The sequence below is a fragment of the Tachypleus tridentatus genome, chromosome 9 (assembly GCF_004210375.1).
Source record: "Tachypleus tridentatus isolate NWPU-2018 chromosome 9, ASM421037v1, whole genome shotgun sequence".
NCBI classification, from domain to species: Eukaryota; Metazoa; Arthropoda; class Merostomata; order Xiphosura; family Limulidae; genus Tachypleus; species Tachypleus tridentatus.
Genome location: NC_134833.1, coordinates 6768106 through 6787641, shown reverse-complemented (window position 1 = coordinate 6787641; position 19536 = coordinate 6768106). Strand labels below are relative to the sequence as shown.

The following is a 19536-nucleotide window of genomic DNA, read 5'->3' as shown; positions in this document are numbered from 1 at the left end:
AACTATTAATCGTTCATTCACAGTTTATTAAAGAAAACACCTACATTTACAGACATGAAAACACTGTTATTGAAGTATTACTCATTACAATAAATCAGCTAACATGATAACAGCTGTGTAATTACATAACTTGTTAACAGTGTCTTTACAATAACGATGAACCAGATCTGTCTGCAACTATTAATCGTTCATTCACAGTTTATTAAAGAAAACACCTACATTTACAGACATGAAAACACTGTTATTGAAGTATTACTCATTACAATAAATCAGCTAACATGATAACAGCTGTGTAATTACATAACTTGTTAACAGTGTCTTTACAATAACGATGAACCAGATCTGTCTGCAACTATTAATCGTTCATTCACAGTTTATTAAAGAAAACACCTACATTTACAGACATGAAAACACTGTTATTGAAGTATTACTCATTACAATAAATCAGCTAACATGATAACAGCTGTGTAATTACATAACTTGTTAACAGTGTCTTTACAATAACGATGAACCAGATCTGTCTGCAACTATTAATCGTTCATTCACAGTTTATTAAAGAAAACACCTACATTAACAGACATGAAAACACTGTTATTGAAGTATTACTCATTACAATAAATCAGCTAACATGATAACAGCTGTGTAATTACATAACTTGTTAACAGTGTCTTTACAATAACGATGAACCAGATCTGTCTGCAACTATTAATCGTTCATTCACAGTTTATTAAAGAAAACACCTACATTTACAGACATGAAAACACTGTTATTGAAGTATTACTCATTACAATAAATCAGCTAACATGATAACAGCTGTGTAATTACATAACTTGTTAACAGTGTCTTTACAATAACGATGAACCAGATCTGTCTGCAACTATTAATCGTTCATTCACAGTTTATTAAAGAAAACACCTACATTTACAGACATGAAAACACTGTTATTGAAGTATTACTCATTACAATAAATCAGCTAACATGATAACAGCTGTGTAATTACATAACTTGTTAACAGTGTCTTTACAATAACGATGAACCAGATCTGTCTGCAACTATTAATCGTTCATTCACAGTTTATTAAAGAAAACACCTACATTTACAGACATGAAAACACTGTTATTGAAGTATTACTCATTACAATAAATCAGCTAACATGATAACAGCTGTGTAATTACATAACTTGTTAACAGTGTCTTTACAATAACGATGAACCAGATCTGTCTGCAACTATTAATCGTTCATTCACAGTTTATTAAAGAAAACACCTACATTTACAGACATGAAAACACTGTTATTGAAGTATTACTCATTACAATAAATCAGCTAACATGATAACAGCTGTGTAATTACATAACTTGTTAACAGTGTCTTTACAATAACGATGAACCAGATCTGTCTGCAACTATTAATCGTTCATTCACAGTTTATTAAAGAAAACACCTACATTTACAGACATGAAAACACTGTTATTGAAGTATTACTCATTACAATAAATCAGCTAACATGATAACAGCTGTGTAATTACATAACTTGTTAACAGTGTCTTTACAATAACGATGAACCAGATCTGTCTGCAACTATTAATCGTTCATTCACAGTTTATTAAAGAAAACACCTACATTTACAGACATGAAAACACTGTTATTGAAGTATTACTCATTACAATAAATCAGCTAACATGATAACAGCTGTGTAATTACATAACTTGTTAACAGTGTCTTTACAATAACGATGAACCAGATCTGTCTGCAACTATTAATCGTTTTACTTATTAACAAACCAATTACTTCATTTAAAACATGTTTATCACAATACAGATCATCACTTTAAATATCCCCTAAGTACATAATATATTTTGCCTATTGGAAAACCAAATGGTGATGAAGCTTCTATTCAGCATAGGTCAGCATGGTTACAACATTTAAAACTTGTTAGTAATTCGTGAACTACAGAACACAGTAAAAATAATAAACACATCTCAAAACAATATGAATTTTAATCATATAATTCTGATACTAATTTTTGAAATCATAAAAGGTGGAAACAAGGGGGAGAGAAAGTAGTGACATTAGGCTATGGTAAGGATAGCTCTTATTTTAGAAATGACAGAAGATGGAAACAAGGGGGAAAGAAAGAAGTGACATTAAGCTATGGTAAGGATAGCTCTTATTTTAGTAATGACAAAAGATGGAAACAAGGGGGAAAGAAAGAAGTGACATTAAGCTATGGTAAGGATAGCTCTTATTTTAGAAATGATAAAAGATGGAAACAAGGGGGAAAGAAAGAAGTGACAGGCTATGGTAATGGTAGCTCTTATTTTAGAAATGATAGAAGATGGAAACAAGGGGGAATAAAAGTAGTGACATTAGGCTATGGTAAGGATAGCTCTTATTTTAGAAATGACAGAAGATGGAAACAAGGGGAAAGAAAGAAGTGACATTAGGCTATGGTAAGGATAGCTCTTATTTTAGAAATGACAGAAGATGGAAACAAGGGGAAAGAAAGAAGTGACATTAGGCTATGGTAAGGATAGCTCTTATTTTAGAAATTAACAGAAGATGGAAACAAGTGGAAAGAAAGAAGTGACATTAGGCTATGGTAAGGATAGCTCTTATTTTAGAAATGACAGAAGATGGAAACAAGGGGGAAAGAAAGAAGCGATATTAGGCTCTGGTAAGGATAGCTCTTTTACTTTTTACCAAATGTTAGGACGTTTATATTAAGGTATTCTTACAACTAAGAAGTTCCCGAATTAATCAAACAAATATGGAGATAGAACAGCTCACAGCTCAATATGAATACTGAAAAAGTTTAGTCTCTCTATTTGAAATACGTCACATTAAAAACTATAAAGTTTAGCCTCTCTATATTTGAAATACGTCACATTAAATAAAAACTATAAAGTTTAGCCTCTCTATATTTGAAATACGTCACATTAACAACTATAAAGTTTAGCCTCTCTATATTTGAAATACATCACATTAAAAACTATAAAGTTTAGTGTCTCTATATTTGAAATACGTCACATTAAAAACTATAAAGTTTAGTCTCTCTATATTTGAAATACGTCACATTAAAAACTATAAAGTTTAGTGTCTCTATATTTGAAATACGTCACATTAAAAACTATAAAGTTTAGTGTCTCTATATTTGAAATACGTCACATTAAAACTATAAAGTTTAGTGTCTCTATATTTGAAATACGTCACATTAAAAACTATAAAGTTTAGTGTCTCTATATTTGAAATCGTCACATTAAAACTATAAAGTTTAGTCTCTCTATATTTGAAATACGTCACATTAAAACTATAAAGTTTAGTGTCTCTATACTTGAAATACGTCACATTAAAAACTATAAAGTTTAGTGTCTCTATACTTGAAATACGTCACATTAAAAACTATAAAGTTTAGCCTCTATATTTGAAATATGTCACATTAAAAACTATAAAGTTTAGTGTCTCTATATTTGAAATACGTCACATTAAAAACTATAAAGTTTAGTGTCTCTATATTTGAAATACATTAAAACTATAAAGTTTAGTGTCTCTATATTTGAAATACGTCACATTAAAAACTATAAAGTTTAGTGTCTCTATATTTGAAATACGTCACATTAAAAACTATAAAGTTTAGTCTCTCTATATTTGAAATACGTCACATTAAAACTATAAAGTTTAGTGTCTCTATATTTGAAATACGTCACATTAAAAACTATAAAGTTTAGTGTCTCTATATTTGAAATACGTCACATTAAAAACTATAAAGTTTAGTCTCTCTATATTTGAAATACGTCACATTAAAAACTATAAAGATTTCAACTTCATCTCATTTTTCAAACTTTTCACATCAGGTAGGACAAAGTGTACATGTAACAGAACTTTAGCATTGACAAAGTGTACATGTAACAGAACTTTAGCATTGCATTCAAGATATAATTAAAACTATTTAATTATAAATGTATAAGAATAAACATGATAACAAAATGTAGCTATATAATTTTAAAAGCTAATCTATTAACTTTATCCTAGCATAAGAATTGTGATATTTTCTCTGAATCTTCCCTCTTCTATAACGTATTTACCACCCCTGATCTGGTAATTATTAACTTTAAGGTAAATTACCCATTATAATGTTATCACTAGACAAAACATAATATTTATAGCCTTCATTTTAATTTGGCTATAGGACTATAAAATAGAAAATCCGACCCCTCTTGCTACTCCCAACTGTCACACTGTCTTTCAGAAATCACCAATAGATCTCTCTAATGTTTAGTATTATTTTATAATCAATATAAAGCCAAAGCTTTAATCTACTAAACGACATAATACATCACACTGTTTTCTGTACAGAGAACTGTCTATTTCACAGTTCAAACTTTAGTCTCACAGGAAACACATCAACAAGTTTAGCTGAATACTCAATGGGTCTTGTCACACAGTTAGAAAGTCAGAAAAAGTAGGACAGCTATGGGATACTGTCTCCTCTTCGTGTGTTATTATTCTGGGTTGTTTGGTACATTACATAACCACTTCAGTGTGGAGTGGAGTGTGCCATATTGTGCAACTGTAAACTGACAAGCAAGTATGGAACACCCCATATTGTGCACTTTTAATTTCTTTCAAGCAACAATTGATTACTAAATTTTGATTAGTTGGTAATTTATTTCCATTAATATGATTGGCTCATTCATTAGTTCAAACCATACTGACTACATTAAAAACTTACATGCAATTTTCTTTTATATACTGAACATATTACATAATACAAATGAAATATGTAAAAATAAAATAAAATTCTGGGAAAAAAAAATTCCACACTGTGCTGTCGTTTTCAATGAAAAACTCCACAGCTAAAGGGTTAATTAAATAAAATATTATTCATTGCAAGAACCAGGGTTAAATGTCATTGAAATTCAAAAGAAAAAGAAAGCAATATCCAGGTAACTTTTATTTTCACGTATATTCTTCATTACTATTATAAAAGAAACTAAAATATAAAACTTGTTCGGTTACTTATGGATAAATTAGTTAAAATAAATAATAAAATATTTTTTTATATAACTTAAGAGTAACACAAGCTACTGATTCACCAAGTGTTTTACAAATTTTGTGGGAAGATTATTAATTGTAACCAGTTCAAAAGGCAACAAAACAATAAAGTTAATTATAAATAGATGTGTACTGTTACAACCTTTATGTTATTTAGGACAAATAACAGTGGTTTCCTGTTACAATTTTCAATAATTACAGAAGAAAAACAGGTAATTAAGAATTATTTCCAAATCTTTCACAGTAGTGACATGATTAATCAAAGTGACTGACTCTAAAACAGAGTTTTAGTGCAGAATATACTGGGTAAATTACAAAGTTTCTGAAAATAACAAACAAACTTGATATTTATTCAGGAAGTTTTAGGGGTCACAAAAACAACAAAATTTGAAAATCTTCAGATTGGGAAAAATATTTTTAATCTTAACACGAAATATCACTTTGCACATGAAACACTTAACACCATATAACTGCAAATAAAGTTTTGGTTTATATACTGAACTGAAACACTTAACACCATATAACTACGAATAAAGTTTTGGTTCATATACTGAACTGAAACACTTAACACCATATAACTACAAATAAAGTATTGGTTTATATACTGAACTGTAACACTTAACACCATACAACTACAAATAAAGTTTTGGTTTATATACTGAACTGAAACACTTAACACCATATAACTACAAATAAAGTTTTGGTTTATATACTGAACTGAAACACTTAGCACCATATAACTACAAATAAAGTTTTGGTTTATATAGTGAGCTGCAACACTTAACACCATATAACTACGGATAAAGTTTTGGTTTATATACCGAAACACTTAGCACCATATAACTAAGGATAAAGTTTTGGTTTGTAAATATACTGAATTGAGAATTATGATAAAAAGACATTTAAAGTTTCCCAAAGTTTGTCAAACTTCATGGAGATACATTTAATACTTTCAATGTCATGGTGTGTACATCCTTGTTGACAAAGTCAGGTGACATAAATGAGCCTGTTGAGATGAAGTTAATCCTTCCTTTCAGAACAATAACTGAAACTAGTTCTTCCCAAATTAGGAAATCAAGACACCATTAGTAGTATTGTTTAATTAACCATGTCTAAAAATATGACACTTACTTTCTTAGATTTGCTTCAACGATCCACTTGTCTCGTCGCAAATTATTTACAGTCTCAATGTTACAGTCAATTTGTCTGAAAAAACAATTCAATACAACAGTGGGTGAAAATAATTACAGTAGTTTTGTTGTTATCAAGAATATCAATAAGGAAGATAAAATAACAACAAAAACATTCAATCGAAATAACAACAAAAACATTCAATCGAAATAACAACAAAACATTCAATCGAAATAACAACAAAAACATTCAATCAAAATAACAAAAACATTCAATCAAAATAACAACAAAACATTCAATCAAAATAACAACAAAACATTCAATCAAAATAACAACAAAAACATTCACTCAAAATAACAACAAAACATTCAATCAAAATAACAACAAAAACATTCACTCAAAATAACAACAAAAACATTCACTCAAAATAACAACAAAACATTCAATCAAAATAACAACAAAAACATTCAATCAAAATAACAAAAACACTCAATCAAAATAACAACAAAACATTCAATCAAAATAACAACAAAACATTCAATCGAAATAACAACAAAAACATTCAATCGAAATAACAACAAAACATTCAATCGAAATAACAACAAAAACATTCAATCGAAATAACAACAAAACATTCAATCAAATAACAACAAAACATTCAATCGAAATAACAACAAAAACATTCAATCGAAATAACAACAAAAACATTCAATCGAAATAACAACAAAAACATTCAATCGAAATAACAACAAAAACATTCACTCAAAATAACAACAAAAACATTCAATCAAAATAACAACAAAAACATTCAATCAAAATAACAACAAAAACATTCACTCAAAATAACAACAAAAACATTCAATCAAAATAACAACAAAACATTCAATCAAAATAACAACAAAAACATTCAATCGAAATAACAACAAAACATTCAATCGAAATAACAACAAAAACATTCAATCGAAATAACAACAAAAACATTCAATCGAAATAACAACAAAAAACATTCAATCGAAATAACAACAAAAAAACATTCAATCGAATAACAACAAAAAACATTCAATCGAAATAACAACAAAAACATTCAATCGAAATAACAACAAAAACATTCAATCGAAATAACAACAAAAACATTCAATCGAAATAACAACAAAAACATTCAATCGAAATAACAACAAAAACATTCAATCGAAATAACAACAAAAACATTCAATCGAAATAACAACAAAAACATTCAATCGAAATAACAACAAAAACATTCAATCGAAATAACAACAAAACATTCAATCGAAATAACAACAAAACATTCAATCGAAATAACAACAAAAACATTCAATCGAAATAACAACAAAACATTCAATCGAAATAACAACAAAACATTCAATCGAAATAACAACAAAAAACATTCAATCGAAATAACAACAAAACATTCAATCGAAATAACAACAAAAAACATTCAATCGAAATAACAACAAAAAACATTCAATCGAAATAACAACAAAAACATTCAATCGAAATAACAACAAAAACATTCAATCGAAATAACAACAAAAACATTCACTCAAAATAACAACAAAAACATTCACTCAAAATAACAACAAAAACATTCAATCAAAATAACAACAAAAACATTCAATCAAAATAACAACAAAAACATTCACTCAAAATAACAACAAAAACATTCAATCAAAATAACAACAAAACATTCAATCAAAATAACAACAAAACATTCAATCGAAATAACAACAAAAACATTCAATCGAAATAACAACAAAACATTCAATCGAAATAACAACAAAAACATTCAATCGAAATAACAACAAAACATTCAATCGAAATAACAACAAAAACATTCAATCGAAATAACAACAAAAACATTCAATCAAAATAACAACAAAAACATTCAATCGAAATAACAACAAAAACATTCAATCGAAATAACAACAAAAACATTCAATCGAAATAACAACAAAAACATTCAATCGAAATAACAACAAAAACATTCAATCGAAATAACAACAAAACATTCAATCGAAATAACAACAAAAAACATTCAATCGAATAACAACAAAACATTCAATCGAATAATAACAAAAAAAACATTCAATCGAAATAACAACAAAACATTCAATCGAATAACAACAAAACATTCAATCGAATAACAACAAAACATTCAATCGAAATAACAACAAAAACATTCAATCAAAATAACAACAAAAACATTCAATCAAAATAACAACAAAAACATTCAATCAAAATAACAACAAAACATTCAATCAAAATAACAACAAAAACATTCACTCAAAATAACAACAAAACATTCAATCAAAATAACAACAAAAACATTCACTCAAAATAACAACAAAAACATTCACTCAAAATAACAACAAAAACATTCACTCAAAATAACAAAAACACTCAATCAAAATAACAACAAAACATTCAATCAAAATAACAACAAAAACATTCAATCAAAATAACAACAAAAACATTCAGTCAAAATAACAACAAAAAACATTCAATCGAATAACAACAAAAACATTCAATCGAATAACAACAAAAAACATTCAATCGAAATAACAACAAAAACATTCAATCGAAATAACAACAAAAACATTCAATCGAAATAACAACAAAAACATTCAATCGAAATAACAACAAAACATTCAATCAAAATAACAACAAAAACATTCAATCAAAATAACAAAAACATTCAATCAAAATAACAACAAAAACATTCAATCAAAATAACAACAAAACATTCAATCAAAATAACAACAAAACATTCAATCAAAATAACAACAAAAACATTCACTCAAAATAACAACAAAACATTCAATCAAAATAACAACAAAAACATTCACTCAAAATAACAACAAAAACATTCACTCAAAATAACAACAAAACATTCACTCAAAATAACAACAAAACATTCACTCAAAATAACAACAAAAACATTCAATCAAAATAACAACAAAACATTCAATCAAAATAACAACAAAAACATTCAATCAAAATAACAAAAACACTCAATCAAAATAACAACAAAACATTCAATCAAAATAACAACAAAAACATTCAATCAAAATAACAACAAAAACATTCAATCAAAATAACAACAAAAACATTCAATCAAAATAAGAACAAAAACATTCAATCAAAATAACAAAAACATTCAATCAAAATAACAACAAAACATTCAATCAAAATAACAACAAAACATTCAATCAAAATAACAACAAAACATTCAATCAAAATAACAACAAAACATTCAATCTTTTTTTAACCACCATAAAAAAATAATCTGCCTTCATTACAAATTTTAGAGCTGTAAACATGCTCAAAATTAAATCAGTACAGTTTTAAATTACTATAGTAACTACTAATATGACAAATAGCTTACTTTCTTAAAACATCTCTTTATTACAGTGTTCTTTAGGACTAAAGCTATTGATCAACAAGCATACATGTGCTAACAGATACACACTTCTGTAGACTGATACTCTTCAAACATGGATATGAATGTACCAAGAGACTTTTACAATATGACAAAATGATAAATTACACTTTTTCATATTTACTATTGTTTGGAGACAATAACAGTAATGAAGAAACACAAAAATATAAAATATACATTATCCTTACCAACCTAAAAATAAAACAATAAAGAGCTATGTTATAAAAGGCTTAAATTTTGGACAATGACCTCTATGGAGAGGATTAAATTATAAAAGTAAAAACCTGCACCAGATTACCTTTTGTCTTTAAAACTCTTCAGTGTATTTTAAATATCGATCTTGACTGCCAACATTTTAATGCATTTAATTTCTAAAGAAGGAAAATCTCTTGAGATCTCACCTTAGAACAGCTCGACTACATAAGAGTTCATTGCACAAAAAAGCAATAATCTGAGATTTTTGTGTTGGATTTAAGGACAAAAACGGCCGTTCTGTCACCCACTTGCACATCTAAAAAGAGAAGTCCTTTCACTCACATTCAATGTGGGTCAATAAAATATTTTGCAAAACGTTCACTTTATTTAATCTCTTATTCTCTCCATTAAACTTCATTTTTTGTGAACTTATAATCCTAATACTGATTATTTTAACACCAAGTTTTTATGTACACAAAACATACACAAAACTTCAAAAATACTAAAAGCTTAAAATTATCACCATTTCCTATACACCCCAGTAATGATTAAATTAACCTGTTTGGTAAACAAATTTAATAATAACTCACAACATATTAACAATTTTTGAAACATAATTTGTCCACAACAGACACGTTTCAAATGTTTTTTTATGCTAGAACTTCTCAGAGTGTTATGTTAATTTATTAACTTGTTAATTAAATTTTATTTACAGTATTGAAGGAAACTGTTCACGTACTGTCCGTCTACACACGTAACAATAACATCAACTTAAAACCCATTGTCAACCCTTTCTACTCATAACATCAATTTAAAACCCACTGTCAACTCCTTAAGTTGTTACTTTGATGAGGTACATCAGTAAATACATTGCAATAGTATTTATTAAATATAATAATTTTAATCACAAACTATTTTCTATTAACATATTTGAAACAAAAAGTAAAATTTTTGTTTATTCACACAACAACTTCTTTGTGGGTGTGATCAGAAAATGTTAGCTCTCAGTGTAATATACAATAACAGACTGTTGTTAACTTCAAAGCTTGTGGGACATTTTACTGCATATAAAGTTGGTAGTAACAGAACACCCAAACCAAATGACAAAAAAAAAAAAAACTTTCATGCTGAAAAACCTTTGTTGAGGTTTTCCTTTATTCCAAATTTTCATTCTTTTTTCACAGAAGAACAAAGGAGTCAACCTATTTCCATGTTTCTTCAGAGACGTATAAATCTCTTTTCTTGTTCCCAATTTCCTACACTTCTCTGGAGATGTACATACAGATGTAGCTTGTTTTTTTTTATTCCAGTATTAAACACTTTATCAGAAGTAGGAACAAGCTTTTCCTTCATTCACACTTTTTAAAACAAATTATTCACAACCTTATCATCAAGTTTCTCTTCTACTTGTTTACAGTCCTTTCATTTGATGAGTTTATCATCATACTAAACCCAAGTTATTAAGATTAGATTTAATTATGTTGAAATTTAGATTGTTAAACCTGTCTCTTCATTGCAAATATTTCGATTGTCACACTTGTCCGTTTAATACAAATATTTGGACTGTTACACCTGTCTGTTTACTACAAATATACGGATTGTCACACCTGTCTGTTTACTACAAATATACGGATTGTCACACCTGTCTGTTTACTACAAATATACGGATTGTCACACCTGTCTGTTTACTGCAAATATTTGGATTGTTACACCTGTCCGTTTACTGCAAATATTTGGATTGTTACACCTGTCCGTTTACTGCAAATATTTGGATTGTTACACCTGTCCGTTTATTACAAATATTTGGACTGTTACACCTGTCTACTACAAGTATATTAACAATAATTAATCTTCTTCAATTTTTTTCTGTGTACTTTATTCTTGAAACTAACTTTATATTAAAGTAACTTGTGAAAGACAACAATATTACAATCCTACAGTTATTTTTAGTAATAAATATTTCTTAAACTACATGTTCAGTGGAATGGTTGTTTTCTAACGAGTTTATCAATATTTACATTTAATACTAACTTCATACACTTCATCCAGCATTTGTTTTTATTTTGCTAAGCTTAACTGTACCCTGCTCTAACCTTTAAGTGTAGTTATTGTTAACAGCTATACCTAAAGATCAATTTAAAAACATTTAACTAGCAATTCAAGTATATTAATTAGAAATAAACTTAGGTTATACCTTGTGTGTTCCATCAAGAGCATTTAAAACAAGACGTAAAACCTCAGACACGTTGTTGTTGGTTACATCGACATCTCGTAGATTCTGATTAAGAATAGAGACAGCCTGTAAAAGTGTCAAAATAATCTAGTTACAAGAGGTTTCCCCTGCATGCATCTCAACAAAGTCAATCAATTATATATCAATAGTTCCTGAACATAGTCAATATTCAGTATTGTATAACATACAAAATACATCAGAGCCACTATCTTATCTCATCTTTATCAGCTGATTTGAAGAAGGAAAAACAAATCCATAACTGTTGCTTTAATGTTACAATATAATCATACACACACAAGAAGATTGTAGAAATAGATATTTATCAATAACTACTGTAAAAAAAACAAATAACAAGATAGCACAAATTAAAGCAATAGCTTTTATTTACTCATGTCTCAATTGTTTGTAAACAAAGTGCTACATTTACACACACACTGTTAAAGTGTTACCTCTGGTCGATTTGCAACACCAGGGTCATCAGTTATACAAACTAGTAAGTGCTTGACAACAGAAAGTAATTCTTGTTCAGACTTATCATCAAAATTCAGCAACCCCAGTTGGAGGATGCTTAAAGTTGGCAGCCTGTCACCATCTGAAATACAGAAAATGTATCTTGATCAGAATGTCGCTTAGTTCGTTATCTTTAACTGACAGAATTTCTTGGTTAGACATGTAGGTTTACAAACATTTTCTCTTTAAAAGTTCACAAGTCTGTATCAATTTAGTTAGAAATCAGAAGAGGGGACACAGAGGACAACACTTATAGTTTGTATTGTCCTACTATAACTGAGGTTTTTAATATAAAAAATGTATCTGTGTACCTCTTTATATTTTCAGTTTCTCATCTGGATACAGTGGTATCTCTCTCCATTTATGTTTCTCTGCAGGAACCATTTGGTACCTCCACAATCTTTTGTTCATCAGGAGGATCCAGTTGGTATATTTCAACCCTTCTTTCTTTTTAGGAATTAGCTGGCATCTCCCTGATCTTTTTCTCATCAGGAGCAACAAGTGGATATATCTCCACCATTATGTCTCTGCAGGAATTATTTAATATCTCCCCAGCCTTTTGTACATCAGGAGCAATAAGTGTATATATTTCCACCCTTTGTTTTTACTCTCTACAGAAATCATTTAGTATATCCCCAGTCTTCTGTACATCAGAAGCAAAAAGTGGATATATCTCCACCCTTCTTTCTCTGCAGGAATCAATTGTTATCTCCTCAGTCTTTTGTACATCAGGAGCAACAAGTGGATATGTCTCCACCCTTATGTCTCTGCAGAAATCATGTGGCATTTCCTCTGTCTTTTGTACATCATGAGGAACCAGTGGATATATCTCCACCCTTCTTTCTCTGCAGGAATCAATTGATATCTGTGTGTTTTATCATCCTTCTCAAAGATCATAAGAATGATGAACCAAGTATAAAATGTTAAATAATAATTCACACTGAATATCTACAAAGGTGACTTTTCAAGGGTAAATCATAAGCAGATAACATTCATCAGCACATTGATGTATTTGGTAGTTATCACAGTGTTAATATGGCTGGTGAAGTTACAGCCCATCCTCTAGTTACTTCAGTGTTCTTTCCAAGGATAATTAAAGAGGAAAAAATACAAGTTAAAAGCTCTTTTACCAAAAGATAGTGGGATTGACTGTCACATTATAATGCCCCCATGGCTGAAAGGGCAAGCATGTTTGGTGTGACCGGGATTCAAACCCACGATCCTCAAATTACGAGTCAAGTGCCTTAACCACATGGCCATGCATACTGTAAGGGTAGATGTTCTGAACAGCAGGAGGTTAAATATTGCCTACCAACAATAATACATTAAAGAAACAACCTGGATGGACATCTGTGTGAGCAACATAGTTTATACACTAAGTGGGAAACACTAACAGAAGAATGAAAAAAGCACAGTGTTCTCAAGACAGCTGGTATGGGTTAGCCTGAAGACGACATAGGTCAAACGTTGTTCTGTACTTTATTTTAATTAAAGTTTTAATACCCATACCTGCTGTCTTGAGAAACCCTACTTCCAGTAGATTTCTAATTATCATGAAAAGAAACAGAAGATTAATCACCTAATATTGATATGATGTAATACACATATTAAATCAATACACTGGATAGTAACAAACATGTTGGATCAAAATGGCTGGTAAATCATATTAATAACAACATTCTTATTGTCATCTTCAGTTACAATCTTACTACTTGCCATTAGTTAGTAAAACATTATGTATGAAGCTTATTCATTAACTTATGGTATTGTGTCAGTGAACTTGAGGTAATAGTCATTACAGTCAAACTAGCTTACCAAAACCCAGTGCATCTCCAAAGTTGTGTAGAAATTCAAAAACCATAAGGATATTAGCAAATGCTTTTCCAGCCACCTTCACTCCAGGAATTCTGTTCAGAGCAGGCAGGGGCTAAAGGAATGAAAAGCACAATGTTGAACTCTTTAAAACTAATTCTGACCTTTAAAAAACATTCAAACTGATTCTGGCTAACTATATGATCAGCAATAAAAAATTTATACCCACAAAAACTTGTGAAAAAAATGTAAACCTTATTTTTTTGTCAACAAAGTTAGAATTTTTTATTTATTTTTTTCAAACACAAAGGATTACTTTCAGTGTGCCCAATACAGGGGCTAAGCCCAGAATACAAATTTAAATATTCGATCACTGATAACCAAACAACGAAGTCTTACACAACTCTGAAGTTCATTTATTACACTTATAAGTTTTCTTGGTCATGAAGTCAAAATTAAACTTACAAATATATATAAACTAACTTTTCAATATCTATATAATATATACATATCTTATATGAACAAAGTCTAGAAGTTAATACAAATAATTTCACAATATCTACTTCAACATACATTAGTGTCTTTCAGCATCATGTCATCCACTGGCTTTTTCAGTTCTCTAATCAGTTGTAACTCTATTCTTCTTTCCTCCTGGTGTTGAAAGTTTAAATAAATCAAGTAATATTATATAGAAAACATAGAATATTTTGTAAAGCTAAGCTTCAGTCAGAGCTATATGTTACAAAACAATTATACCATTCTTAACTTCTACATTATCTTACCCTCCATTACCCGTCCATGTCACATAGGGTTCACTTAAAGACTACACTGACATCTCTTGTACCGTTTGTTCAAAATTATACTTACTACAAAGACAGTTCTGGTGAAATTATTCACTATTATTTATAAAAGCCAAGAGTATAGATCAATAATTTTAACTAAATAAAGAAAATTACCAATTTTTAACAAAACAGTTCAATTACTTTCCTGACACCCTGTATTCACAGGAACTATTTACTAATAATAGTTAAGTCAGCAGAAATCAGGAGTTACTAATAATAGTTAAGTCAGGAGAAATCAGGAGCATCAAACAAAATTAACTTGCCATTTTTCTTTCTCTATACATTCTCTTCTCCTGAAGGAGTTCTTCCCGTTTCCTCTCTCTCTCCTACAAAGCAGACAAATGCAATACAGCTCACATCAGTTAGATATTAAAAGTTGCTATATGGGTTTAAATAATCAAAACCGATATCGTGGTGTTTAAATATCGACACCACTGACAGCCAACAGTAACAAATAATGAATGAACTACCATGTTTACTATTATATGGGGATATTTTAACAGATGTTTTATCACATCTTTACAGCAAACAATCTGGTTTCTTTAAAGACTTCATGTTATTCCTTGTGCTCCTCTGTTACCAAATCTTTCCTTAACTAATTAAACAGAATACACAAAATTAACTGTAGCACTTTCCTAACCTGATATAAAACAAACAGATGTCTCAACCTCAGGTGGTGCTCAGGTATGACCTTATTAAGATTATGATAAATAAAAAGTTGTCTAATTTACCATTTATTACATATACAACTATGTATTGAAATTATCAAAATACTTGTTTTCTAAGGTTTAAATAATAAAACTTTTCAGCTGGCTACAAAACTGTTTTCTAACAGCAATGTTATGAAAGACAGGATGTTATAGAAGGAGCATGGCACACGTTTTAATTTACTGCATATATTCTCAGTAAAACAAGTAGCTCACAGGCTAGAAATTTACATTTTACCTTAGAAATATCTAATTCAAAGGAAACCTGGATTATATATGAATATAAAGGAAACCTAAAATGGGTAATTTTGAACATTATGCGATACAGACATGTAAAGACTGAGAAACTATTCAATGTTTCTCTCTGAAATTAAATCTTCTGTAGTAATAAAACTAGACTTTAAACTATGTTTTATAATTGAAATTTATACTAAGTTTACTGGTACATACTAATAATCAAGTTACTTCAGCAAATCTTAAATATAACTGTAAAATGTAACATTGACTAAACTGTGCATGTGATATTTAAATGTCTGTAAAATGCAACATTGACCAAATTGTGCACATGATGTTTAAATATGTCTGTAAAATGTTGTAACATTGACCAAACTGTGCACGTGATATTTCAATATGTCTGTAAAATGTTGTAACATTGACCAAACTGTGCACATATTTAAATATGTCTGTAAAATGTTGTATTGTTGACCAAACTGTGCACATGAGGTTAAAATATGTGCACACACTTATACATCATCTCTATTATCACTCTTCATGCTGTTGTACTTTTGTGCTAAACAACCAATCAACATGTTGTTGGTTTATTATGTGTATTTTTAGATGGGTTATTATTCAACTATGATTGGTTCAAATTTTTTTAATTCAATAGCTGCCAAGTAAGAAAATGCCTACAAATACATAAAATTATGTGCAATCACAAAACATAGTAAATATGTGTTCCATAACACATACTTCGTCACATTTGTTTGAGTAAAATAACTAAAACACACTAATAAATATAGCTACAGTATAAAACATGTTTCATAAGTATTTCAGTATTTGGGTAAAGGTATTATACACAATAAACTAATTTTACCAAAATACCATTATAGCTTACATTTTTAAATTAACATCTGTATCATTCTTTATTGAGTAGAAAGTTTAATTGAATGAAATGGAGGTGCTTTAATATATGACAATTCTTGTATGGTTCTAGAAATAATTTCAACCTAACATACGGAGTTAAGCTACTTAATGGACTGTTATCGTTATGTGGATTGGCCTTTCCAAAAATTAGTCCAAAAGATTCTGATCAAATCTGAAACCATTACAAGAAAACAAAACTTAGACTCAGGCTTTAAATAATCACATGTAGTCAGCACAAGACTGCAACAGTATTACAAGAGGAAAAATGTGGACAAAGAATATGTCAACAAAAGAAACATCAAAGACATAAAAATACAGGTACCAGTGCAAAATGTCTAGAAACCTCAACTCTAAATGCTTGTTGAGTTTTTTTGTTGTCTCTCTTAGATAACTTCAATCTTTAAAACTAATTACACTGTTTAAACAATCAAATTCAAAGCATTATAACAGTGGAAAGTCAATGTTTTTTGTGCTAGTCGTAAGTTAAGTAAAATAGTGGGAAACAGTGAGTAGTTTTAAACAGTATATTTTGAAAACTGATATATTTTTGTGTGTTCTAAATTACATTTCTAAAGCTAAAAGTTATTTGTTTAAGCCTGAGGGATGGGAGTTATACTCTGATGGGTCAAAGGAACACAGGTTGTTAACTTATTCATATAACTTCACACCTCAGGTTTGGGAGGTACACTCTAGATGGTCTGAGGAACACCTGGTGTACAAGTACAACAGGAACACAGGTTGTTAACTTATTCATATAACTTCACACCTCAGGTTTGGGAGGTACACTCTAGATGGTCTGAGGAACACCTGGTGTACAAGTACAACAGGAACACAGGTTATACTACTATTATTTATTCATATATCTTCAAACCTCAGGTTTGGGAGGTACACTCTAGATGGTATGAGGAACACCTGGTGTACAAGTACAACAGGAACACAGGTTGTAATACTATTACTTATTCATCTATCTTCAAATTTATTGTTATGTATATTTTTATAAACATACTACAATTTTTTCAGTATTTTCTAAAAACTGTGCAAATGAAAAATGAAAACTACAACTTCAATAAAAGTATTTATATTTTCTGCAATTCCCTTTTCAGTTTCTTTTAGCCTACATAAAAAATTCACAGATAAACAGTACAAAAAGTCCAATTCTTTCGTTACACACACACAAAATGCAAAAAGTTCATTTCTTTATACATTCAGAGTTCTAGTATTTATTATTTTGTCTTTAAAACCTAGAAATACACATAAGTGGAAGAAGAATTGTGGGACAACACTGGGACACGGATAACTGGAAGCAGAATTGTGGGACAACACTGGGACACGGATAACTGGAAGCAGAATTGTGGGACAACACTGGGACACGGATAACTGGAAGCATAATTGTGGAACAACACTGGGACACGGATAACTGGAAGCAGAATTGTGGGACAACACTGGGACAGAGATAACTGGAAGCAGAATTGTGGAACAACACTGGGACAGAGATAAGTGGAAGCAGAATTGTGGAACAACACTGGGACACAGATAAGTGGAAGCAGAATTGTGGAACAACACTGGGACACAGATAAGTGGAAGCAGAATTGTGGAACAACACTGGGACACAGATAAGTGGAAGCAGAATTGTGGAACAACACTGGGACACAAATAAGTGGAAGCAGAATTGTGGAACAACACTGGGACACAGATAAGTGGAAGCAGAATTGTGGAACAACACTGGGACACAGATAAGTGGAAGCAGAATTGTGGAGCAACACTGGGACACAGATAAGTGGAAGCAGAATTGTGGAACAACACTGGGACACAGATAAGTGGAAGCAGAATTGTGGGACAACACTGGGACAGAGATAACTGGAAGCAGAATTGTGGGACAACACTGGGACAGATTTAACTAGAAGCAAGGGTGTGGAACAACATTGGGACACAGATAAGTGGAAGCAAGGTATTGTGGAACAACATTGGGACACAGATAAGTGGAAGCAGAATTGTGGAACAACACTGGGACACAGATAAGTGGAAGCAGAATTGTGGAACAACACTGGGACACAGATAAGTGGAAGCAGAATTGTGGAACAACACTGGGACAGAGATAAGTGGAAGCAGAATTGTGGAACAACACTGGGACACAGATAAGTGGAAGCAGAATTGTGGAACAACACTGGGACACAGATAAGTGGAAGCAGAATTGTGGAACAACACTGGAACACAGATAAGTGGAAGCAGAATTGTGGAACAACACTGGAACACAGATAAGTGGAAGCAGAATTGTGGAACAACACTGGGACACAGATAAGTGGAAGCAGAATTGTGGAACAACATTGGGACACAGATAAGTGGAAGCAGAATTGTGGAACAACACTGGGACAGAGATAAGTGGAAGCAGAATTGTGGAACAAAACTGGGACAGAGATAACTGGAAGCAGAATTGTGGGACAACACTGGGACACGG

General features: G+C 30.1%; 1 protein-coding gene across 1 annotated transcript in view; it reads right to left on the bottom strand.

Annotated features, from left to right (window-relative positions):
- LOC143226981 (bromodomain adjacent to zinc finger domain protein 2B-like) overlaps nucleotides 1-19536 on the bottom strand; it is a 166931-nt gene that overhangs the window by 38857 nt on the left and 108538 nt on the right. The window contains 7 exon segments of the mRNA XM_076458530.1: nucleotides 6183-6257; nucleotides 10041-10150; nucleotides 12029-12133; nucleotides 12517-12659; nucleotides 14393-14504; nucleotides 14963-15040; nucleotides 15495-15557. Of these exon segments, the coding sequence (XP_076314645.1) occupies nucleotides 6183-6257; nucleotides 10041-10150; nucleotides 12029-12133; nucleotides 12517-12659; nucleotides 14393-14504; nucleotides 14963-15040; nucleotides 15495-15557 (686 nt within the window).